This window comes from Tenrec ecaudatus, chromosome 3, assembly GCF_050624435.1.
Source record: "Tenrec ecaudatus isolate mTenEca1 chromosome 3, mTenEca1.hap1, whole genome shotgun sequence".
NCBI lineage: Eukaryota > Metazoa > Chordata > Mammalia > Afrosoricida > Tenrecidae > Tenrec > Tenrec ecaudatus.
The window spans coordinates 133,626,898-133,652,858 of NC_134532.1; the positions used below are offsets into that span (position 1 = coordinate 133,626,898).

A 25,961-nucleotide genomic window follows, 5' to 3' on the forward strand; every position below is an offset into this window, starting at 1 on the left:
GCTGAAGAGCAATCACTAGAATTATGTGCTGTACTGCTTCTAATTATATAATTTTCTTATATTTTTCTGTTGAAAATGCTTTGAGCAGCTGTTTGAAAATAAATGCATATGCTTGTTTGATTTTTGTCTAAAAATTGTATTGTGTCTTTTCAAAATGACCTGGCTTTGAACTAAATTCAAAGTGAATGGAATAAATGTTCAGTCCTTTGCAGGGCAAAGTTAAGAAGAAAAGTTAGGTTTTGGTAGGTCTATTCACTACAGTGGAGGTTTTTATCCTCCTCCCTGGCTCTCCTGACACTAGGCCTGCTCTCTGAGAGGCCCAAACTGGCTAAAAATAAAAGCAAAAGAATTCAGGGTGGCAGTAGACATCCTAACTTAGGCTTTTTGTTTTTATGATGTAGCAATGTTTCCAGGTTTGCAGAATGCAGCTTGACACTTTTGGTTATGTTCAAATCCAATTAGGTTATGGGTAAAAATTTACAGAATACATTTTTAAATTATATACAACGGGGAAAACTCTCAGTATAATGTTACTTTTCAAAGAATCAGATGCAGGGCATGTATTACGTGCATTTTGTTTCTCTCCTGCCATGTTATTTTTCTCCATCTCCATAATTAAAAGTCCTGCTCAGGGTTGCTCCATATAGTCACATGGGTTGTCCCTCTGTCCTCTTTCCTTTCAACCCCCCTTCATTCCATTAACATTCTCCATGGAGTTGTTTGCTCACTGCTGCCTTCCCCCACCACTCCCTCCGCCAAGTCCCTCCAGAACCATGGTTCCATTGCTTTCTCCTCAGGCTAGCTTCCCTTGCCTATCTTATATAGTCAGGCAAACCAACAATAGCCGAGACAAAACAAAAAGAAAAATAAAGATTGAATAAAAAGAAAATTAACTAGCAAGAGAAAATGAAAAAGCATAATAATTCCAGGTCTGTATGCTGACCTTTCTGACTATCTCCCAACCGGTCCTGGTGGATTCTGGGAACTGCCCCTCCTAGCCTGAAGTCTATTTTGGGGCTCCTCGTGTTTGCTTTTCATAAAACATTCACAATTTAGAATCTCCACTAAAATATCTATTCTGAGAGAGGACCGCATCCCAGCCCACCAAGCCTCATGGATGACATTCCTGCTTATAGTAGCCAATGCACAGAAAGGAACCCTGGGCCAACCCCACCATGACACATGATGCCCCCTCACTGACCCAGAGCACTAGGGGGCCAGCCGTGGAAACAGAATGTGGGAATTATGCCAGGTCTGCTTCTCCGATACTGGGCAAAACACGAAGGGAGCACAACTGAGCAGCGAAGGGAGCAAAGCAACGAAGTCCCCAAGGAATCTTAAAAGAGACGTTGGAATCGGTGTGCAGGACTTGGTATCTTAATCAGACCTGATTGGAAAACATTCATAAGGGTCGGCAGACAAACCTGAAACTATTTATAGGCCTCCCCGCTCCCCCCCCCCCCTCATGTCTATCCATATAAGATAGGCGGGATAAATAATCCTGAGGAGAAAACAGGACACCGATGGCTCCAGGGACATGGAGAAGAGGAGGTGGGTGAAAGGGAGAGGGGCAGGCAACAAACCCAGAACAAGGGAATAATGAGATCCAAAATCGATGGCAAGGAGGGCGTAGAATGGCTGGTGGGGTTTGATCAAGTGCAGTGTAGCCGGGAGTAATTACTGAGAAGCGAATGAAGATCAAACATGACAATGGGACAGGAGGAAAGTGAAAGGAAACAGAGGAAATAAGTAGGAGGCAAAAGACATTTTGTAGATATATAACGTTCATATAAAATAATAGGGATATAGGTGTATGTATATATATTTAAATTTAAAGTATTAAGGTAGCAGACAGACATTGGTACTCAAGTACTCCCTCAATGCAAGAACACTTTGTTCCCATAACCTGGCATTCTGTGATGCTCACCTTCCCTTAAGACAAAATGGGTTTATAAACAAATGTGGTGAGGAGAGCTGACGGTGCCCGGCTATTAAAAGATATAGAGTCTGGGGTCTTAAAGGCTTGAAGTTAAACAAGCAGCCATCTAGGAGGGAAGCAACAAAGCTCACATGGAAGAAGCACACTAGCACATGGCATCAGAAGACCCAACACAAATAATTATATTGATGTGAACAATGTGGGTGCCAAAGCCCATCTGTAGACAATTGGACATCACCTGAAATCAAAAGATGCATAAAAACATCAAACTAACACTTCAGATAAAATAAAACATCTTTAAAACAATAGTACAGTTAAATAGTGTTTTATGCATGCCACAAATGTGTTATTACACACCATTGTCTATACCCTACATTTTTAACACAATAGGCTGGCTGGGGAGCCTGGGTGGCATAGTGGTTATGAGTTGGTCAGCAAGGTGAGCAGTTCGAAGCTGCCAGCTGGTCCATGGGAGAAAGATGGGATTTCTACTCCCATAAAGAGTTTTAGTCTCGGAAACCTCAGGGGCAGGTCTACCCTGTCCCATAAAGTCCCTGTGAGTCAGAGTCGACTCCATGGCAGTGAGTCTTTTGTTTATTTGAGGCTTCGTGGTGATTGGAACCATGGACATTTATGCACTCAGACGCCGTGGAAGGGAATGGCTTTATGTGGTGTGCTGCTGAAGAAGATGGAAAGTACCATGGACTGCTAATCGGCAAACTGGGCTGTCCTGGAAGAAGTATGGCCAGAGTGCGCCTTAGAGGCGAGGATGGTGAGACTTTGTCTTATATACTTTGGACATGGTGTCAGGAAAGACCAGTGCCTGGAGAAGGACAGCACGTTTAGTGAAGTAGCGGGGCAGTGAAAAAGAGGAAGATTCCCTGAGGAGATGAGTTGGCATTGTAAGATATGAAAATAATTTATAATTTATCATGGGATGGGAAGGAAGGGGAGGGAGGGGAAAAAAAGTAGCTGATACCAAGGGCTCAAGTAGAAAAAAATGTTTTAAAAATGATGATGACAACATATGTACAAAAGTGTTGATACAACGGATGTATGGGTTGTTATAAGAGCTATAAAAGCCCCCAATAAAATTATTTATAAATATAAAAAAAATACCACACACACCACAATCTCTTCTCATTCTCCACCCCACCCCACCCCACCCCACCGCTCCCAAGGTTCCTCAGGTCTATTTCCCTCGTATGGTCCCATCGACCTGCTCATTCTTCCCATTTCCTTCTTTCCAGTGCCTCTGCCTATCTCAGTGGACTCTTGAATAATAGGTGTTTTGAAAGTTCAATTCTTGACTTTTGATATCTTACATGCTTCCTGTGGGATAATATCCAATTTCTTGATTTAAATGAACAAGTCTAAGTGGCTCACTTCAAAATCTATGATTTCACAGACATTCGGTCACTCTTTTAAAAAAAATTATTATTACATTAGTTTATTGGAGGCTTGTACAACTTTTATCACAATCTATCCATCCATCGTGTCCAGCACATTTGTACATTTGTTGCCATCATCATTCTCAAAACATTTGCTTTCTAGTTGAGCCCTTGGTATCAGATCCTCAGTTTTCTTAGTAAATCACCTTATCAGTACATGATTAAGGTACATGATGTACCTTAATGTATAGGTTGCATTCCAATGTTTTATGTAACATGAAAGTTGATCTTGGTTCCATCTTCTCACAATCACTTTACTTGTTAGAGGGCCATTTTCTTAGTGCCAAAGAGAGTGCTGCTGGCCATCAACAAATGCTGGCATTTTGCATCATCTGCTGTCCTCTTACAAACCAGAACATGGGACTTGACAGATAAACATTAGTGACTTTAGAAATGCACTACTAAAGTCCAAACCTCATAAGCATTGAAGCCTTTAACTACTTTGTGCTTATTTTGACCCATGACACTTTTAAAGGAACACTGATTCATAACATTTCTCTGTTGATGTTTACAGTGTGCACTGAAAAAATGGTCATAATTTATTAAGAGGAAAACGTAAAACTTAAGCTTTTGCTAAATATGTCTTATTTTAGGATGAATAGCACGTATATGTATTCACCATAAATATGAAATTGCTACGTAGGATTAAGACAAAAATGTGCTGGACACCTTAAAATGTGAGAACTAGAAAAGCTTCAGTAAAACCACATTAGCACAGAATGACAACATTGTGGCTACTACGGAACAGGATGCAGAAGCAGAACTGATGTCATTCCAAGAACCGGAAAAGGAAGGTAAAACATAGCTACAGGGTTAATAGGCAGAAAAATCACCCAAATTATCAAAAATACTTCAAGCAATCCTGTAACATGGAAAATAATGGAAATTTTTGTTTTCAATCAGAAGCAAACAAAAGAAACTAAACAAATCCACGAAGTGAACTCTGACCCATAGGGACCTTTTGTACGGTTTCCAAAACAATAACATTTATAGGAGCAGGCAGCCTCATCTGGTGACCCTGAACCACCAATGTTATGATCAGTAGCCCCATGCTTAACTCACTGCACCACTAGGGCTCCTTCAACAGGATCAGTTAGGAAGACTGATTCAGAGTGATTTGCATAAATATGATAGGTTTGACAGAAAGAGAAGGCAAATGATGCTCAAATCTGAGATATACTAAACATAAATACAAAATCATATGGGAAATTAAAATATAAACTAGTTAAAATATTAAAGGTCAAAAAATGAAAAATAAATTAGAACGATGAGTTGGAATCAACATGACAGTAACCATCTTTGGCTTTCTTATTTTGTTTATTTTTTAGAAAATGATGAGAACACTTATAGTTCTATAACCACAGTACCTGGTTTTGCTTTTCTGAGACTGAAAATAAATGGGAAAAAAGTAGGTGAAAGAAAAGTAACACTGTTTAAAAGTAGTTTATAAAGAACTTAAAAGGTAAAAACTTAAAACTGCCTAAAAGAGCTAAAATTCTATTTGCTATCATTGAAATGTTTTCCTGCATAATTTAATATCTCCCCTAAATCACCCTACAGCTTCTTAGTTTGGAATAAAATAGTTGTTCCTTGAGATGCAATAAAGATAAAATGGAGGACTGCTCACTAAAGCTCCTTAGACACTTTCAGAACTTTCTGTTGGAACCATTTGAAGGAGGACAATGAAACAAATAAAGAAATCTGGCTAATTAGTGATTTGTCTAGTTGGTTCTTGGCAAGGTCAGCATTTTGAAAGGACCAGTGGCTACACTAGAAAAAGATGGGGTTTTCTCCTCCCATCAAGTTCTACTCCAAAGGGTCAAAAACATCACTATTAGGGTTTGATTTCATACATACACAGGCCCATTCCACACAAACATATCCAAACATGTGGCTGTGATCAGTGGTAGCTGCAGACAACTTCTCTCAACAATGTACTTGTCTTCGTGTCATTACAGACAAAACAAAACACTCACTGCCAGCAGATCGCTTCTGACTCACTGTGACCCTATTAAGACAGAATAAACTGCCCCTTCGGGTTTCTGAGACTTTAACAATTTACAGGAAAGCCTGTCTGTCTCCCAAAGCCTCTTTCTCCCTTAGTCTCACTAATGAGACTAACCAATGATAATGATTAGCCTCATTAGTATGCCTAAAAACAAGTAAGAATCCTATCAAAACAGTGCTCCTAAGGGATCTGTGTGTCAGTTACACTCAAGGTAAAAGAGGCCAACTCCAAAGGTTACGGTAACTGTGCTTTGAGATTCCAAAGGGTCATGTTGATAAATTTTATCCAAGGGCACAGAATGATAATGGGGACTTATTATGAAGACATTTTAAGAAATTGTAAACTACACTCGGGAGAAAAGCCTGGGCGAGTAGCACTGGGGAATTCCTTTTCCATCTCAGTAATGTACCCCCTGAGTCTTAGCGCTAACAAGGCCTCTCTCTCGGAGATTGTCTTTGAGAAGCCACTCTATCACCCTAATCCTGTCCTTCAGACTTCTCGGTGCTAAAATCCTAATAACATTTCAAAGGAATAAGACGTGGGTGCCTCACTGATGCCAAAACTCTTGTTTTGATATGGTATAAATCTAAGTGTGCAGAATTCTTTGGGAAAGGGCTAGAGAGATGGAATCATGAGCTTCAGAAGTATCGGGATTGAAATAGAAGCAATGTCTAGAAACAATAGCTTCGAATTTTGAAAATGTTATGTAAAAAAGCTTTGTATGGTTTTATAGGAATACTTTTTGACTTATCTTTGTATATACCACATCTTATGAGGGGGTCAAACAGAAAAAGCACTGCTGGGCAAAGCTTTGATAGTAGGCACTTTACCCACTAAGTGAGAATCAAGCAACTTGCTCTGAGTTAGTGCACCTAATAGCGCTGCCTGGGAAGGTTCTCACTGGTCACAGTAAGTTTTTTCATAAAAGCAGTTTAATTCAAACCTTGTTTTTGGTGATGGCTAATTTAACAGCCTGTAGCTGAGAAATTTTGTTTCCTTCCCCAGAAAAATCCTAAGAAACATGTGATGGTGAACGCAGCTTACAAGGACAGCACTATGGGAAAATCTCAAGCATATGAGTGGTTTTCTTGTTTCAAAAAAGGTAAAACGTCAATTGACAAATCTCATTCTGGATGTCTGTAAACTTCCTGTGATGAAAAGTCGACTCATAGTGTATTTGGAGTTCATTCTACCAGATTAGACTGCTAATCAAGCTTTCTTATTTAGAGCTTCTGGAAAGATAGGGTGACAGCATGTGACCAAAAAGGCCTGATTTGTGGCAGATGGGGGATTGGTTTTGCTACCACAAAAATGTACCTGCTCACCTAGCCATCTCAGTGCGCCAGTTTTTGGCAAAAAACCGCATGCCTCGCTTGCACTACCCACCTTACTCACTTGACCTTGATCCATGCAATTTCTTTTTGTTTTTACAAGTGAAGAGGTACATGAAATGACAAAAATTTGATGATGTAGAGAAAATAATGGGGCCTACAGCATGTGAGAGGAGGTGGGAGTAAGGGAGGAGGGAGCCAACACAGCCAGGGACAAGAGAACAATAAAAGATCTAAAATCGATGGTGAGGAGAAAGGGCATAGAATGCCTGATGGGCTTTGATCAAGCTTTGTAGCTGAAAGTACTGGGAGTCAAATCAAGGTCAAACATGATAGTGGGACAAGAGAAAAGTTAAAAAAAATTAAAGGAAAAAACTAGGAGGCAAAAGACATTTACAGAGGTACAAATATAGGCATGCAAATATGTAAATATATTAATATGATAGGGAAATAGATCTATGTACATAAATTTAAACGTTAAGCAATAAAGTAGAAGATGGCATTGGGTCTCTACTTAGGTCCTCCCTCAATGCAAGAACATTTTTTTCTAATAACTTGGTATTCTGTGATGCTCACCTTCCCATCACGATCGCTGAAGTCAAAATGGGTGCATAAGCAAATGAAGTGGAGAAAGCTGATGGTGCCCAGCTATTAAAAGATATAGCGCCTAGAGTCTTAAAGGTTTGAAGTTAAACAAGTGGCCATCTAGTAGGGAAGCAACAAAACCCAATGGAATAAGCACACCAACCTGTGTGATCATGAGTTATAGATGGGATCAAATGTCAGGCATCAGAAGACCCAAAACACTAATATATCGATGCAAATGATGGGAGTCCGACAGGAGACCCAAAGCCCACTTGTAGCCAAGTGGATCTTCCCTCACAGAAGGGTCACAGGAAGGAATGAGTCATCCAAGGTCTGCACAGCACCAAGGGAACATATAACATTCCTCTAGTTCTTTAATGTTTCTTCCCCCCAACTATCATGACCCCAGTTATACCTTACAAATCCAGCTAGACCAGAGCATGTAAACTGGTACAGATAAGAGCTCTCCACACATGGAATCCAGGACAGATAAATCCCTCAGGAACAGTAATAGGAGTAAGGATACCATGAGAGTAGGAGAAAGGTGGGGGGAGAAAGGGGGAACCAATCACAATGATTGATGTATAACAGCCCACCCCCACCCCCAGGGGGGCAAACAACAGAAACATGGGTAAAGGGAGAGATCAGATGGGTAAGATATGAAAATAATAATAATTTATAATTATCAGGGGTCCATGAGGGTGGGAGGGTGGGGCGGGGAGTAAAAAGAGGAGCTGATAGCAGGGGCTCAAGTAGAAAGAAAATGTTTTGAAAATGATGCTAGCAACATATGTACAAATATGCTTGATATAATTGATGTATAGATTGCTATAAGAACTGTAAGCATCCCCAATAAAATGATTAATTAAAATAACCACATAACCCAGAAAGAGAGATATTGGGAAAAAATGATACACAGGACATACTGCACGGGTTGCAAGAGTTAAAGGTAAGAGAGGCAAATACTATTATAAATTTAAAAAGAAAAAGAGGTGAAGCAAAAAACGAGGGCAGTACTATCAGCAATCCAAAGAGATTAGTTTGAAAAATGATTCCAACAATGGAATTGCAGATTTGATGAATGTATTAATTGTAATGGAGTGTACTTTGGAAGCGAGAAGGTTTTATAAAAAAATTTTTAAATAAATAGCTTTGAAAAGGAAAAAAATCCAGTTGTGGAGATAGCCCTTCATATTTATCTAAACATCTGTTGATAAATCTATAAATGGAAAAAAGTACTGTTTTTTAACTTCTGCATCTCTGAGCTAAGGGAAAAACAGGAGGTAAGTCTAATTCCTTTCTTGTGCACTTCCTTGAAGGAATTGCGGGTTTAAGTCAAACAGCACTGCATTTCTCAGTCCAGTACTGGAACTAATGGAGACACTCTCTGTCCTCCTTGAAATTATTTACTGATAGCATTCATTTTGAAGAGCTGTTCTGAACTTCTGTCTTTTTCTGTGCCTGCACGGCATTTGGCTTTCAAGTTAAAGGAAGCACACAAGATTTCCTTGCCTGGTAGTATTTTCACTCAGAATGCTGCTCAGGGTTTAAAGGAAGTAAAGAAAACCCCTTCCTTTGCTTTCAACAATTCTGAGCTGATATATCTAGCAGTATGGGCCCTTCATACTTTCTCTATGCACTGAACAGAACAGCCGAGAGGTTTAACACGATGACAAGTTCGATTAGGACAATCTTTGTCAAGAAGCAATCTTTCATAAACCACCTGGGGTGGAGGGTGAGATACAAAGATGGTGGGCTCAATCATTTTTTTTAAATGATTGGTAAGTTCACTTGCATGGGTCAAGGGCAGAAATTTGTCTTGCTCCTGAAAATGAAGGGTTAAGGGAGCAGAGAGAGACAGAGACAGAGACAGAGAGAGAGAGAGAGAGAGAGAGAGAGAGAGAAAGTGAGAGAGATATTACCCCTGAGATGACATACTCTGTGCTCTGGCACCCAACTCTTCCTTGGTACCCCAAATTCACCAAATATGGAATAGTTTTCCAGAGTAAAAACTCAGAAAATATTGTCTGTTGTTGCTAGGTATCCTTGACTTGGCTCCTTTGCAGTTCCACTCAATGCTAAAGCACTGCCCAGTGTGGGCTGCTGGGAGTGACCTGCTAAGGCTGCTCTCGCCCTAGTTTTTGTATCTTCCACTACATTGACCAGGTGGACCATGCAAATAAAGCGCATGGGACTATGAGGTGACTGTTCCGGTTTGCCATCGCTCTGGGTATAAAATGAGCCATCTCATACGCAGGAACAGGGCATCTTACTACCAAGAAAGAAGAGTCGGTTGTGGTGTATATCCTTTGAACCCTGAAACCTGTGAGCTGAACCTCCTCATTGCAGTGGACAGAGGCAGAGAACCAGAGACATGGTGGAGAAGCATTGACAACAGATGTAGCAGCAGCAAGAGCACAAGACAGAGTGGTGGACTTCCTGGGCCAGAGCTAGAACTGTGCACCTTCGAGCAGCAGGATCACTTGCTAAACAGAGTGCTTCCAGGCACTTAATTGGTGATGTTCTGCGGAATCAGGCACCTTCCAACTGAGACTTTACAGCAGTGTCACGACTTGCGGATTGTCCCCTTTAGTACTGCAAAGTCTTTGCCCTGTGGATGAGGATCTTTCAGGAGGACCAGCATAGGACCCTGCGAGGCATGGAATTTAGGTTGGAGCCCTTTGCTTGGGAATAACAGTAGTGAACTGGTCTTAACCCAGGCCAGTTACTTTGAATTAAAAGCTGAAATGCTTTGCTTCCGCAGAGGGCCCAAAATACTCCCCACCATACTCCCACTCTACCTATAGGTTATATGAGACAAAGGAGTCCTGGTGGCAAAGTGGTTATTTGTTGGGCTGCGAACTGCAAGGTCAGCAGTTTGAAACCACCAGCCATTTCTCAGGCAAGAGCTTTCTATTTCCATAAAGACTTTGTCTTAGAATTCACAGGGACAGTTCTACCCAGACCTATAGGATCACTATGAGTCGGCATGAACTTGAGAGCAGTGAGCTTGGTTTTGAGGGGAGGGGGTATACACTAACCAAAAACCTACTACTGTGGAGTCAATTCGGACTCATAGTGATCCTAAAAGATTGTGGACCTGCTCCATAGAGATTTCAAAGGTCTAAATCTACCACATCTTTCTTGATCATGGAGCAGTTGGGAAATCAAACCACTAACCTTTCCTTAAGTTAGCAGATCAACACAGCCCATCTTGCCAACGACGCTATTTCTATGTCAACTTTAAGGTAGGGATCAGGAGGTCCAAAAGATTCCAAGTCACTCTTAGGGGGAAAGAAACGTCTAGAATCCCTGACAGGTACATTCCTGTGTTGTATCCCCCAGGTTTGGGGCTTGACACTATTATTATTCAGTAGGCACTCTATAGGAGTGAGATTATCTTTTGAGCTACTATTCAATTCTAAATCTTTTATGTGTATAGGTCAGATGTTTCCTATAAAGAAAAACGTTATCCTTAAAGTCTTATTCTGTGATAGCCTTTTAAAAAATGTTAATGGCTTGAGATTAAAAAAAAACTGTTAGTTACATCTTTCTTTTTGACTGAAAGCTCATTTTATTCCCTTTATAAATAAGTCTTTCTGTTGGTTTTAGAAGAAACTAGATGCAAATTAGTTCTAAGCTATTGTTATTAACAAATTGCCCTTGAAAAGAAAGTATCTTTGTTGGAGGTCAAATTTTGTATTTTAAGAAACACTTCAAAATCTGAATGCCCAGAAACCAAAAAAAAAAAAAATTAAAAAACCTAGTCATCCAGTCTGTTCCAACTGATAGGGTTTCCAAGACTGTTAGCCTTTATGAAACCAGATAACCTCCTCCAGAGTGGCTGGTGGGTTTGAACTGCCAACCTCATATTTTGCAGCCCAATGCTTACCCCACAGTGCTACCAGAGATAGCAACTCTAAAATATTATACTCCCTTTTGATTTAATTAGTTATAATGGTAATAGTTGATAATATCACCACAGAATCACTCTGAAAACTCCCAAAGGGTTTGTTGGGGCTCATAAAATACACCTACAGGTTCATAAAAAAGTTACACTCAATATGTCAGCATCTGTCATTAGATTGGCCACAGCTGTGGGAGAAGACAGTATGTTTACATATTTCATGATACCTTAACCTCCCCTTCTTTTTCCTATTTTAAAGGTATTTTATTACCTCAGTGAATCAAATGTATATTATTAAAGTCGTTTTCTTCTACACACAAAGCCAACATCTGTTTACTATATTAGGATGCTAAGAGGCCTAGGGCAGAAAAATTACAATTCCATTCCTGTTTTCTGCTATAATTCAAGTTGTCTTAAACATCCCTGTATATCTCAGTGGGCTTAGCAAGATATGGACAGTTAATCACTTATCAATGGATTAACCTTTCCATTTTTACTAAGGTAAATTACCATATTTTAGTCACTAGAGATCCCTTTCTCGCTTATCTCATGAAAAAAGAGGTGCCTTTTAAGAGTTTTCCCAATGCAGCACCATGGCTTTGAGTAGAGCACGGAATCTGTGGAGCCAACTCCTGAGACACTTTTCTACGGCATAATAACAGTAATTAAAATACCAGGGGCGCTGGTGGTGCAGTGGTTACCTTGTGGATGAGCCACAAGGTCTGCTCCTACTGCCCCTCCCCAGGAGAAAGATAGGCCTTTCTAATCCCCACAGAGTTAGTCTCAGAACTCACAGGGGTAGCTCTAGTCTGTCCTACAGGTCCCTCTGTAATCTACTCAGTGGCAGTGAGACTGGTTTCTTTGGAATAGAGGAGACCCTAAGTCATGCAAATGTTAAACAAGCCACAAGCTGGTGACTGGACCCACCCAGAAGTGTTTCTCAAAGACAGGTCTGGTGATCTGCTTGGAAAGGTCACGACCCTAAAACTCTGTAAAACGATTGTATACTGCACACAAAGTCATTGCCTTGAATCCGACCAACTCAACAGCAGCTACAACATTCAATATTTATTCTGAACCAGGCCCCATTCTTAGCATATTTAATTAAGTCCACATAGTGACTCTTCCCTCACAAAAAAGCAAATACACATGCCTCTGAGGCATGTACTATCCCTTTGTACACCGAGAGGTTAGTAATTTGTCCATGGTCACATAGCACTGTCTTCAGCATCTGCTTAGACATTACCTCTCCCCTGCTCTAAATTAATGTAGTCCAGTTTTAATATGGCTTCAATAAAATAAATGTAATAATCTTCTATAAGACTTTTAAAAGACTGCAAAAATGGAATTAAAAGATCATTTCAGTTATTTTTAATGAAAAAGACAAACATCAAAACCAAGCCGACTGCCACTGAGTCAATTTCGACTCATAGCAACCCTATAGGACAACAGTTCTCAACCTGTGGGTTTTGACCCCTTTGGGGACTGAACGACCCTTTCATAAGGGTCACCTGATTCATAACAGCAGCAAAATTTGTTATGAAGTAGCTATGAAAATAATTTTATGGTTGGGAGGTCACAACATGAGGAACTGTATTAAAGGGTCGCAGCATTAAGAAGGTTGAGAATCACTGCTAAAGGACAGGGTAAAACTGCCCCTGTGGGTTTCTAAGACTACCTCTTTCCTGGAGCAGAAAGCTCCTTTTCTCCCAAGGAGCGGTGGATGGTTTTGAACTGCTGACCTTATGTGCTTAGCAACTCAAAATGTAACCACACCACCACCAGGGCATCTCTGACTGAAAAATATACTGTATGAAATCACCAGATACATTTTACTACGCTTTAAAGAGTTACATAAATGTCAAGTAGCTCCTTAAAGAGAAAAACTGTTTATATAGCTAGACGCTTAAAGGAACTGGAGCCCTGGTGGTAGTGGGTTAAGGACTACTAACCTAAAGGTCATTGGTTCAAAATTACCTGTTGCTCCAAGAGTCCCATGTGACAAACCCCAGGGAGTGGTTCTACTCTTTCTCTAGCACCACTAGGAGCCAACATGGACTCCATGCTGGCGGGTGGGTTTGGTTTGTGTGCTAAAAAGTGATGTGACAAATAGTAAGATGTATCCTTACTTCTTCGAATTGCAACAATATGAGAACTGAGTGCTACATTTAACAAATGAAGATGACATCCCTCAACTATGAAGAAATTCTCCCTAGTGATCAGATGGAAAACCCCTTTTCTAGTGACATTTTAGTCTTTTCTTGCCTTCCTGCATTACACTGAATTGCTAATTACCAAATTACTGTTGGTACAGAAATGGCATATTGAAGGATGGGACTATCTTAAGTTCTCCACAGTCATACTGAAATACTTCAAATATAATTTCTGGTAATCTGAGTTTTTCAGTAGTGGAAGCATAATGGAAATGGACACTTTCCCCCACCATTTGTCATTATGTAAATTAAAGTTCAGAAGATCATAAAAATTAAATTTAAGAATTTATTGAGTGCCAGTAGTGTGAATGATTCTCTGATATACACAATGCAATGCAGGCTCAACGAAAAACAACCCCTGACCTCAAATCCCTCATGATCTAATTTGTATGACACAGATTAGAAACAGTGGAGAGGTCAGTTACATGGCAGCCCAACTACTAGTGTCAACATTAAAGGTGTAGTTTAGGAATCAAAAAGAAACGGCAGGTTGACTTAAAATCATGGACAGAATGGAACCTTTTTGGCCTTGGAATCCACAGCACCTCCAACCAGATAATTAAGTTCCACTGCAGATCAGAAGTCATGAAGGTACAAATACAAGACACTTAAGAGCACTATTCCTGATTTTTACTATTTTGGATCTTCTGCTTTCTTCTTATTATCGTCCGTAGTCTCCTTAATACCAATTTGTCAGACAGAAGCATGTCATCTTGTTGCTCGAGATAATCCAGTAGATTTTCAGTCCACTCAAGTGCAGCTTTATGGCTAATGTGCTTTTCTGGATTCAGTCCTGTTTTCCTGGTCTTACCGAAAGGCTTTTGCTCAGCAGGCGTGGCCCGGTCCTCAGCACCTTCGCTGTCAGTTGGCCTCCGGCAGCTTGAGTCATTACACTGAGAGTCAAACCACTGGTCAATATTCTCAATGTCAGCATGTTCACAGTCTTCCGTATTCTGCAAGACCGTTGATAAATCAGCTGCTAAAATGGCTCCCTCGTCAATGTTCACACTAGAATTCTCATTGCCAGGGAAAAGTTTTTTCCATGCTTTAGTTATCGTACTTGACTTTACCATATTCCATGCTCTTGACACTTCATAGATTGCATCCAACACGGTCAAGTTCTTCCAAAACATTTTCGGGTCAATTCCTTCATCCATGTATCTCTGGAGAAGTCCTGCTCGGTAGTATCTTTTTAGCGTTGCTAGGACTCCCTGGTTCATAGGTTGAATCAGGCTTGTAACATTAGGTGGCACGTACTTGACGATAATTCTCCCATCATCTGAACTCAGCAGTTCTTCATGTGGATGTGCCGGGGGGAAGTCCAGAAGCAGCACTGCTTTCTCCAAAAGCCCCCTGGACTTCAAATGCTTCTGTACCTGCGGCACAAAGTATTTTTCAAACCACTGGCTGAAAACAGAATGTTCGATCCATGCCCCCTTTTGACTGAAATAAGTGACAGGAAGGTTAGCGAGGTCCGTTCCTTTAAATGCTCGGGGCTTTTTTGCTTTCCCCACAACGCAAAGATTAAGTTTGTGTAAACCGGTGGCATTTGCACAACACATTATAATGATTCTCTCTCTGCTTGTCCTGTACCCAGAACTGCTTTGCTCGGCTTCCAGAGTAACTGTCCTTGATGGGAGACATTTCCAGAACAACCCAGTATGGTCAGCACCATAAATTTGCTCTGGCTGCAGATTCTCCTTCTCAACAAATTGCTGAAAGTTACCACAGAATTCATGGGCAGCAGTTTCATCTCCTTTTAATTTGGTTCCTTTACCGGCAGCCTTTGGAATACCATGACGCTGCTTAAATCGAGTGAGCCAGCCAGATGAAGCATTAAAATCACCTTCCATCCCTAACGCATCAAAAAAGAACTTGGCTTGTTTGGCACAAATTGTTCCTGACACTGGAATCCCATCTGTTTTCTGTTGATTGAACCACTCTATCATAACCCTGTCAAGTTCCTCATATGTTGATGATTTCATGGATTTTCGTTTGGATACTCCACTTGTAGGATCTGAACTGTTTGCATAGTTTATAATCCTGTCTTTGTTCTTTTTAATATCTCGAACGGTAGATTCACCAATTCCATACACCACGGAAAGTTTTTTGAAAGAGGTGCCTTCCTCGAGTTTCTTAATAATATCAAGCTTGTCTTTAATTGTCAACACCACACGTTTTCGTTTCCCCAACATTCTAAGTCTAATCGTTTGGCAATTACTAGGACAAGGTATTTAACACCTTTGATTGGTTGGTTTCTACTGAGAGATTAGAAAATTGGGTCTTATGGCCCCTCTTTCCTCCCTGCTTCCCCCCCCAAGACCTATATGGTTAATAGGCTGGTCAATTTCCAAAAAAGTCTATGAGTCTGTTCACTTATTGTTTTAAAATTATTTTACAGTTATAAAGTCAGAGTGCCAGAAAAACTCAATCTAAGGGATCTACTGGTGCCTAGACTGGGCATGTTTGCCTCTAATATACGGAAAGTCGGGCAGAGAAGAGACCCACAAAACAGTTTGTGGTGTTTTTAAAACCAGGACTTATTTCAATTAATCTTTCTTCCTCCTGACTTAAAGATCTTTTTCATGCACTAGAATCTCACCTATCAGAGGTGAGAACCTCCTGGTTAGAGGTGGAACCAAGACAGTCCTCTAAAATGGTCCTGCTGAATATTGAATTCTCTTCGTGGCTGCAGGTGAGCCGTTTTGCTACAGCCACAAAAGCTCGGGTTGGGGATATTCTGGGAAATGTGCTTGGGGGGGGGGGGGGGATAAAACACGACCGCTTAATTCAAGAGGGGGGCTTGCAGACTCAACATCTCAGTCCCCTGGCCTCACAGTCTGTCAGCGCACAGAATGGAATGCTGGCTCTCCGGGGCCACGACTTACAGGTGACGCGGAAAAACGGTTATGGAAGTCAGAGGCGGTGGGGCAGAAAACCTTAACAGGTCGCACACTGATCCAAATGTCTTTGAGGACGAAAAGGTGCAAGGGGTGGTCCAGAGGAGGTGTCACAAGACCAAGCGGCAACGCATCAGAAAACTTCACTGGGGGTCGGGACCCAGGCAGCCACCCCTGGCAGGCTCAGTGGCAAGAATCCCGGGAAAAGTCCGTCCTGGGGCCAACCCAAGTTCTTCCGGCGGGCTTGCAGAGCAACTCCGAGCCTCCGAAACCTACAGAAAAATACACACACATTTTTTTTTTCCTTTTCAACAGCAGGGTCGGTGACATTACCCACATTCATCCTGCTAGTGGGTTGCGGGGGGCGGGAGGGTGTGATTAACTGGAATAGCACAAACCATCCAGGTTATCGGGGATGACAGCGAGGGAAGACCTAAAGCGCCTACCTCCCGAGGGTACGAGGGCAGAGGGACCCCGGACCAGCGAGGGCCTCTCCCCGCAGGCGAGCTCCGGGGCGCGGGGCGTCGGTCCTCGGGCGGAGGGAGGCCGGTTCCCAGGCTCGCGCCGGCCGCCGGGGTGTCAGCGCCGCTGCCGGCGAGCGCGCGCGCGGCCGCCCGGCGCGGGGGCCGCCAGCCCGCGGGGAGGGCCTCGCTCCCCGCCCGCCCGCGCGGGGCCAGACCGCCCTCAGAGTAAAAGGAGGGCTCCCGAGGGAAGCCGACGCTCGCGGCGCGAAGCGGGGGCGACAACCGGCGAGGAGCAAGCGTCGCCGCCGGAGCCGGAAGGCGGGGGATTAGAGAGCGCGCACGCGCGCCCGAAGCGTGGTGTCGGCGAGGGGCGGGGCCCGCCTGGCGAGCGCGCGCCCGGCTGTGGGCGGGGACTCCGGGACAGCGCCTCGCGGGGCCGCAGGGGCCGGGCCCACGTACACCCGGCTCCCAGGAGGGGGCAGCACACGCCCGCTCCGTCCAGGCTCTGCTGCATTTCTCGCGACTCCTTTACGTGAGGCTTCCTCCACTGCCCCGCCCCCGGCCCCCGCCCCGGCCCCGCCCCCGGCCCCGCCCCGAGGATAGAAATTGCCCCCAAGGAGGGCTGTAAGGTACCCTTGGGGGCCTGGAGCCCGCTGCGAGCGGGGCAGCGCGAGCGCACGTGAAGCGTGTTTACAAACAGCAACTGATGCTCTGTCGAGGAGGCACCCTCTACCCACGCCTGCCACTGCCGCTTCCTGTCCCCCGCCCCCAGACCCCGGCCCCTTCCCCGGGCCCGGGCCTGCCCTCCCGGACCGGACGAACCTCAGCAAGGATCCTGAGCTGAGGTCAGCCTGTGCAGGCAGTTGCTGGACTGGCCGCAGACAAGCGCACCGTGGGGGCGTGGGTCAGCTCCCCCAAGCCAGGCCGCCCTGGGAGGGTGCAATGCTGAGGGCCCTGCAGGGTATGGATCTGAGCAGAAGGCATCATCTGCTTCCCTTGGAGCAGCTGGTGGTTTCGAACTGCTCACCTTGCGGGTAGTGCCTACCCAGTACACAACCCATGTCGCTGAAAGGGCCCTGAAGGGAACTGAAGTTTACCATAGACTCCTTTTATTGCATTCAGAGATGCTTTGTATTTTCAGTGGTTTAAAAGGAACAAATCCTAGCACTGCAGGTGAACCATGTCTTCCCTTCCAGGTTCCCGGACCCTGTTCCCAGCAGAGCCAGATAACCTTCCAGGAGGCTGTGTCTGATGCAGCACCTACCTGATGACCCAGAAAACAAGGCTCGCTTGCCACCCTTGTGTCTTTCCTCCTCTCGTTGTTTTCTTCTGGGTAGCAATATTTGGAAGACTGGTAAGGGCTTTTATTACATATATCTAACGTCTTTATATAAATGTCCAACCCTTTTTATTTGACCATGAATGAAGTAGCATAATAATTCAGCTTCTGTTTGGCCAGGCTAAGTTGTGGCTAGACCTGTCAGAAACCCAGGGAAAGGAATCCACTTGAGCGTACAGACTGCAGGGAATAGAAAAGCTTCATTTGCGTCTAAGTCTTGTGACGAAGATCAGGCTCCCTGCTAAAGCTGACAAAGGCCTTCCTCAAGATCGCAGCCTGTCATTACCTGGTGTGATGGAAATTACTTGAGATCAGTGTTTTTAGCACATACCTGTTTCCCCTGTGGTTAGATACTCCTCACCCTCCCACCGCCTCTCCACCCACCCCACTTTCCCTGCCCACCAATCATCAGTTCCACATAGTCCTGGTTAATCTGAGTAAAGTACAATTTCCTGCTAGTTTGATACCACTTCAAAGCTCCCTCTTTTTTGTGTCTTTGTTTTCTCTCCCAATAATGGAGCATAAGACAGCTGTCTCCAATTGTATTGTTTATTCTTCATAATGGAAGTGAGCTAACACTTACTAACTGTCAAGCAGGGGTTGTTAGGCAGCCTGTAGCCAGGGGTGATGCCTGGCACCCTCCCCCCACCCCCCACAGAGGATGTGCGGAGCTTGTTGGCGTCACTCTAAATAAATAAAGATAAATCTTTACCCTTATCTCTCTTCCCCACTCTCTCCCAGATACCACCAGCGTTAGTGTTTTGTCTCCTACGGCTCGTCCCTTTTCTTCACCTTCTGTGAGTTCAAATCTGACACACAGCCCACCCACACATTCCTGGATTTCCACAATACTTAACTACAAGGCAGTTGTATTTAGCAGACTTTGCTAAGACATTACATGAGGCAGATTTGCCTTTATGTGTTTTTTTTTTATTTTTCCCAGCAGACTCTTTGATAAGGACGACTACTCACTCACTGTCACGGAGTCAATACTGATGTACAGTGACCTCGTAGAACTGCCTCTTGAGTTTCTGAGACTGTGACTGTTTGCTGGAGTAGAAAACCCCATCTTTCTCCTAAGGAGCAGCTGCTGCTTCCGAACAGCTGACCTTGCTGATTGCAACTCAACTCATAGCCACTAGCCACCAGGGCTCCTTTTGATGGGGAAGGAATCACTAATTGTAGCAGATATGTTAGCATGAGCCTGGGCGGGAGTGCACAACACCTACCAGATCACACCCACTGTCATTGAGTTGTCTCTGACTCATAATGACCCAATGGGACAGAGTAGAGCTGCAACCTTTGGGTTTCCAAGACGAAATCTATGTGGAGCAGTCAACTTCAGCTTTCTCTAAAGAAGTGGTGTGACGGTCGACCTGTATAGCAACCCACTGCTTAACCCACTTCCAGGGCATCTTTCATTGGCGGGCAGGACCTAGAGTAGCATGTCCTTAAAGTGGGGCATCCTTGTTCTCTGGAGAGCTCAGTGACCTTTGGGAATGTTCTGTCAGTCCTTTTAACTCGTTCTTGCTTTTCCATCTTTTCCTTCCCTTTCTGTTTTGTTTTTCTTTTATCTCTGGGTTCCCCCGCTCCTCTGGGCTCAGCTATTTGTGCAAACTGATGTTTCTTTTCATTTACATTTGCAGGGCAGTTGGTACTTTCTTCTCTGACGCGCTGTGCTGAATCAGTCGCTAATCAGATGACACTACTCGAAAGGGAATTCTGCTGCCAGGTTTTCTTTCCTTCTCCATATGTAAAATCTCAATTCTCATGACAGTACGATGAGGTAGATGCTACCTCTCCTTTATTTCCAAGAAAACACAGTCTAAGACATAGATATGCGAGTCTGTCCAAGAGTAGGTGGCAGAATGGAAACTTACACCAAGTCATTGTGCTTTAAAACACTGCACTCTGTCCAGCTTAACAGCAAGTTCTGGTGGCAAAGTAGGTTGTTGGGGTCCTAATAGCAAGGTCAACAGTTTGAAACTACCAGCTGCTATGAGGGAGAAAGATGAGGCTTTCTACCCCATAACGACTTACAGTCTGGAGAAGTCACAGGATAGTTCTGCCCTGTCCAGTGGGGTCACTGAATCAGCATTGCCTCGGTGGCAATGAGTTCTTTTTGTGTGGGTTTAGTCTATACTTATCACAATGGAAAAGTGACATGAGAAGAAGAAAGAGTATATTATGGCTATGTATCCAAATAAAGTTGTCATTTATTAGATTGTAATATTTGTCTTAATCCCTAAAAGGTACCCTCATAGTGAGAGCTCTGTTTCCAGCAGTGTTGACCAGGCAGGCATGGCATCGGGTAGATTAAAATTTTTGAAAATCACTCCAAATCCCTTGAAAGAAGCTTATGATTTTCATTGTTTTGCGTGTGCTCCTCTGCTGAGAGAATCGCAATGCAAGTACATCATATGGTTTGTTAGGTTGGGGGTGGATGACCTCGGTTCTTGCTTCTCAACGCTGAAAGAATTCATGCGACAGAAGCACTTTTGTAAATCCAAGTAAGAGAAAGGGAAGTTTCAGGTGTTATATTCTCAGAAAGTACACTCTAGTTCTGGACAGTGTGCCAGCTGGCACGGGGACCAGGCAGGAGGTGGAGACTGAAGGTGGCCGCTTCAGGAGAGTGTGACAAGAGCCCCTGGACTGAGGGAGCCGCTAATGCAGAGTGCGGAGTCCAGGGAAAGGGGCTGCGGCCAAGGAGGAGGCAGCCTGAGACAGAGAGACAGAGAGAGAAGCCGTGCATGCCCCTGCCCCCTCCAACCTGCAAGAAAGCAAGGTCCTGAACAAGAGAAGGTGGACTGTCACCAGTGTGCTATTTACCCCCTCCTGTCCCCACTAGGGGCAGCGCACGGTTGAGAGTACTGGTCAACCTTATTGCCTAAGCGTAGGCATACCTGTGTGATGTTATGTCACTGGTGCCTAGGTGTGGGTGTGCTCAGGTTGGCTTCCACCAGGGCCTAGGTGGCTCAGGTCTGTCCATACCCAGTTCTGGATTCTCCCCCAGGTGTCTAATGAGTGTGCCTGATTCCCTTCCAACCCCTCGATTCTGGCAGGGCCAGCTGATTTCCCAGTGCCGGCATTTGGTGGAGATAACCCACCTTTATCTTTAATCTAGCCACCTGTCATGTTCACTTTCAGTAACTCCAGAACTCATGGCCATCAAGTTGATCCCGACTCAGCGCCAGCCTGCAGGACCGGGTGGAACTGCCCCTGTGGGTTTCTGAGGTTGTCAATCTTGACGGGAGGAGCAAGCCGCCTCTTTCTCCTGTGGAGTGAGTGGCTGCTGGTTTCAAACTGCCAGGCTGTTGTTTAGTGGCCCAATGACTAACCCCGCTGCCACAGTGTTCTGCATACCTAATTGGTTTGTGGTAAGCAGGACAGCTCTAAGACAAGCACTGCTGTCAGGTTTGATTCCAGCCCCCTCACAGCCAGCCTGTGGAAAAGCACAGCTGCCCAGCGGGTTATTCAAAAGCAGACTACCCTGCATTTCACGGGGACAGCCCGTGGTCTCCGACCGCCAGCCTTTTAGCTCATAGCCAAGCACTTAACCCACGGTATCACCAGGATGCCTTAGGGCAGCTTTGGGAAGAGGAAGCCGTACTTGTAAGGGACTGTGTATTCACTTTTATTTGTTTCCATTCCCATTGTTTCTTCTCAAACGAGGATTAATCACAGATTATTGCTTTATGATAGCTAAATGACGTACTCCAGTACGCTTAAGGTAAAGTCATGAAAGTCTTGGTGATGATGCTGGTATCATTCCATCTGCATTAAACATATTTATTACCAAGTAGCGTTTGCCTCTTAATAATGGGAAAGATTTCCTGCCGACTGAATATCAATGATTTCCATGCAAAAAAGGATGATTTACACACAAAGAAAAGTTGTCAGCTACTTGAAAGGATGTAAATATTGAGCGGAATTCTCCAGCTGAAACAGAATTTCCTCTGTGTGTGTGTGTGTGTGTGTGTGTGTGTCTTAGAGTGTATGAAAGAAACTCAATGGGCCACTAAGCTAAACACTGGACTGCTTCCACAAGGCTGAGTCCACTGTGTCAGTCCATCATTTTGTGGCGCTTCCTCTTTCTGTGCTGACCCTCTGCTGTCCTGCTGGCTGCTTCTCCTGGTAGCATGTGTACAGTATATGAGACAGAGTGCCTGCCGCCCTCCTTGCTTCCAGGAGCATTCGAGATGTACTTCTTCCAAGACAGACTTGTTTGCTCTGCTATTGGTCCAAGACACTTTCAATATTCTTCGTCAACACCACAATTTAAATGTCAATTTTTTAAAAAATTATTTATTTATTTTATTATTTTTTTCCTTAAATGTCAGTTCTTTAAGTGGTAGTTCTTCTGTAGTCTTCTTAAGAAGTGCCATATGACTCAGGCACCCCAACCCTATCTAGTTAACCCAGAAAAGCTGAAAGCAAGACTTCAGCAGGAAATTGTATACCAATGTCCTGTGCAGTACTTTTCACAGTAGGAAAACGTGGAAATAGCTGAAATTTACTGCATGGAACTTTGGAATGCCTAAGAAGACGAGAGAAGAATTCACGTTTAAAGACTTGGTCAGCAAAAAAGAGGAAGAGCCATAAAACGAGGGGTTGACACAGTGGCTGCCACACGGGCTGAGATCTGACGGCAACTGTGAGGATGGCACAGGACCAGGCGTGTTTCCGCCTGCTGTCCATGTGATAGCACGGAGTGGACTAGCAACAGCACCGTAGCTCTCTAGTCAACATTTTTAGGAGCTGCTCAAGTTTCCCCGGGTGACTACACCATGTTACATTCCCACCAGCATGATGAAGTCTTCCCAACATCTGTTGTGTTCCTATTTATTTTATTCTTTAAAGCATTGGCATTCTAATAGGGGATGGAGAGCTACTTCATTTGTTTTGATTTGCATCTCCCTAGGAGCTAATGGGCTAAAAAACCAAAAGTAATTATGGCAAAAATGGACTAAAAAACCAAAGTAATTATGAGGATGGTCTGCACCTGGCAGTATTTCACTGAATCGTACGTAAGAGAGTAGCACCTAACAACATGTGTGCATCAGCCATTGGAAGATACTCTGGTCATCTGTTCAAATCCTTTGGCATTTTTGTTTGGGTAGTCATTTTGTGAAGTGTAGTAGCTGTTTTGGAAGTTTGTGTTCACCAGTTCCAGTAACCAGATCTGTTTCTATTGAGTGTTTTGACGTTGGCGAGAGGTCACAATTGCCTGGTTATTTTCATATAAATCTCTCCATGTTATTGTATTTTCCCCCATAATGCAGGCTTATATTGGTTAGACCTCAGGAATTCCCAGCTGCAATTAGCCTTCATTGTCAACCCCAGGAACATTCGTTGTGGTGGAAAGATCTACCTGTCTAAATGGACATCTTGATTCCCGCCTTTCTCAGAATCCTGATGAATAGGGATTCTTTTTATGCCCAATATGGCATTGGCCTTGGCGTGTGCCTCGCCGTGCCTCAAGTCATAGCAGATACTTTAAAGAATGAAAGAAGCACTCAATAATTACACGGAGTCAAAAACCGTCCATTGTAACTTTCTCAGCCAAAGTGAAGTTCAAGGTGCATTTGAAAGGTAGAAAAATTAGGGATAGATGGGGTTATTTGCACCGAATGCCTACGCTGGCCAAAAATTAGCTGGCCGTGCCACAATGAAGGAGCTGTAAAGAAATCAGGCACACATTAGACACCTATGGGGATGATCAAAGCGGGGGATGCTCAGACCATGGTCACCAAGCCACAGGTGAAGGTCAACCTGGGTACACACACATGAGGCACCAGTGACATCATGTCACTGAGAAGGGCAAGACCCTCAACCATGCCCCACCCCAAGTGGGAATAGGAGGGGATAAACAGCACAGACGGAGGTAGGGCCTGCCTTCTTGGGTGCTGTCTCCTTCAGCTCAGAGGGCAGGATCACTCTCATGTGCACTTTCAGGACTCACACTGCCTCTCTCCTCTCTTTCTTCGGTTCCAGGACTCCTCTTTTGGTTCTGTGGACTCCTCTTAACAGCCATTTCCCATGGGGTGTTTCGTGCTCTTCCAAAGTAGCCATTTTCAGTCGCGAACTTTCTCAAGGCCCACACCACGTGGCCTTGCAAGCTTTCTAGACATAGCCTATACTATCTGAGTCTGGATTACCCCAATCTTCCCTTTCCCTCATGAAGGTTCCTTGGATTTACAAAAGTGCTTCTGTGCGTGAATTCTTTCAGCATTGAGAAGCAAGAACCGAGGCAAACCATCCCAGAAACCTGACCCATCTTGTTATGAGGCAGCACTGTAGGATGTTGGGGAAGCCCTGGTGGCAGCGTGGTTGTGCACAAGGCTGCTGGTCCATGGGAGGAGAGTGAGTTTATTTGCTCCTGCAAAGATGTATAGCCTTGGAAGCCCTAAGGAGATATCCTACACTGCTCTCTATAAATCAAAACAAAACTCACTGCCACGAGTCAATTCTGACTCATAGTGATCTTATAGGGGAGTATAGAACCATCCCTGTGAGTTTTCAAGACTATAACTCGTTATGGAAGTTAAAATCCTCATCTTTCTCCTGAGAAACAGCTGTTGGTTTCAAACTGCCAACCTCATGGTTAACAGCCAACACGTAGCTTGTTATGCCACCACAGCTCCTATAGTGCCCTTTTAAGTTGAAATGAACTCAATAGTACTGGGTTTCAGTAGGCGTTAGCTTGCATGTTTCAAAGTGAGGATAAGTCTCTTTTCCTTGTACAACATTTTGATAGTTTAAGGTTTTATATAAATTTGGCTAATCTAGGTTTATCAGTGCTTTGGCAGTTAAGATACAGTTATCCCATATTTTGAGATTTCCTCAGGGTGCAGCCTACTTCCAATAGTGGATGCTGTGGAAAGCTTGCTCTCTTTTTGCTGGGTCTGGATCCTGCACCTAGCTCATCATCTAACCTCTGGTTCTTTGGTGTTGCTTGGTAATTCTGGGAATCATCAATAGCCTGCTCTCTTACCTACCACCCTTGGATTCATTTGCCTCTGCATCCAGAAGCCTGCCATCTTACTGGTTTCTGCTTTTGTTGTTATTGTTAGGTGCTGTTGTTTTCAACCCAACCCAACCCAACCCACAGCAGAATGAAACACTGCTCCATCCTCCTAACCCTTGTTCTATTTGAACACATTATTACAGCCACTGTGTCTGTCCATCTTCTTGATGATCTTCCTCTTTTTTTTTTTGGCTAATCTTCTATTTTAGTCACCATGATGCCCTTTTCTGGGGACTTGTCTCTCCTGATAGTATGTCCAATGTACGTAAGACTAAGCCTAGCCCTCCTTACTTCTAAAGAATTTTCTTGGAAGACAGATTTGTTTTTGTTTTTTTTTTAGCAGTCCATAGTACTTTCAGTGTTCTTCACCAATACTATAATTCAAATGTATCATTTTTTCATTTGGTCTTCCTTATGGTCCATCTTTCACATGAATAGAAGGCATTTTAGAATGGCTTGGATCAGGCAAAACAAGCCTTCAAAGTGACATCCTTTCTCTTCAACAATTTAAATAGATGTCACGCAGCAAGATGTTCTTTACATAATTTTTTGACTGCTGCTTCCATGATCATTGCCTGTGGATTGAAGCAAAATTAAACCTTTGACAACATCTCTCATTTCTCCATGCATCACGCTATGTGTTAGTCCAGTTGTGAGGATTCTGGTTTCCTTTACATTGAATTGTAACCTTTGAAGCAAGTGTTGCAAGTCTTCATTGTTTTTAACAAGTAAGGTCGCACCAACTGCATATTGTAGGCTGTGATGCCTACCTCCATCCTAATGTTAAATTCTTCTTC

At 43.7% G+C, this 25,961-nt stretch overlaps 2 protein-coding genes across 3 annotated transcripts in view; one reads left to right on the forward strand and one right to left on the reverse strand.

Annotated features, from left to right (window-relative positions):
- Window positions 1-13,706: 13,706 nt before the first annotated feature.
- TIGD2 (tigger transposable element derived 2) lies at window positions 13,707-16,963 on the reverse strand. The gene is made up of 2 exons (XM_075544016.1): window positions 16,781-16,963; window positions 13,707-16,606 (listed from the first exon to the last, which is right to left on the reverse strand). Exon 2 carries the CDS (start codon window positions 15,627-15,629, stop codon window positions 14,052-14,054), a length of 1,578 nt encoding a protein of 525 aa, XP_075400131.1. The 5' UTR covers window positions 15,630-16,606; window positions 16,781-16,963; the 3' UTR covers window positions 13,707-14,051.
- Window positions 16,964-17,405: 442 nt separating this feature from the next.
- FAM13A (family with sequence similarity 13 member A) overlaps window positions 17,406-25,961 on the forward strand; it is a 313,755-nt gene continuing 305,199 nt past the window's right edge. For both annotated transcript variants that reach the window (XM_075544017.1, XM_075544018.1), the window contains exons 1-2: window positions 17,406-17,643; window positions 17,995-18,152. In XM_075544017.1, coding sequence (XP_075400132.1) covers window positions 18,066-18,152 — 87 coding nt within the window. In that variant the 5' untranslated portion in view covers window positions 17,406-17,643; window positions 17,995-18,065. The remainder of the gene's footprint in view (window positions 17,644-17,994; window positions 18,153-25,961) is intronic.

Bases quoted from the DNA above. Each gene is read 5' to 3' on its own strand.
- TIGD2 (XM_075544016.1), bottom strand. From the start codon at position 15,629: ATGTTGGGGAAACGAAAACGTGTGGTGTTGACAATTAAAGACAAGCTT.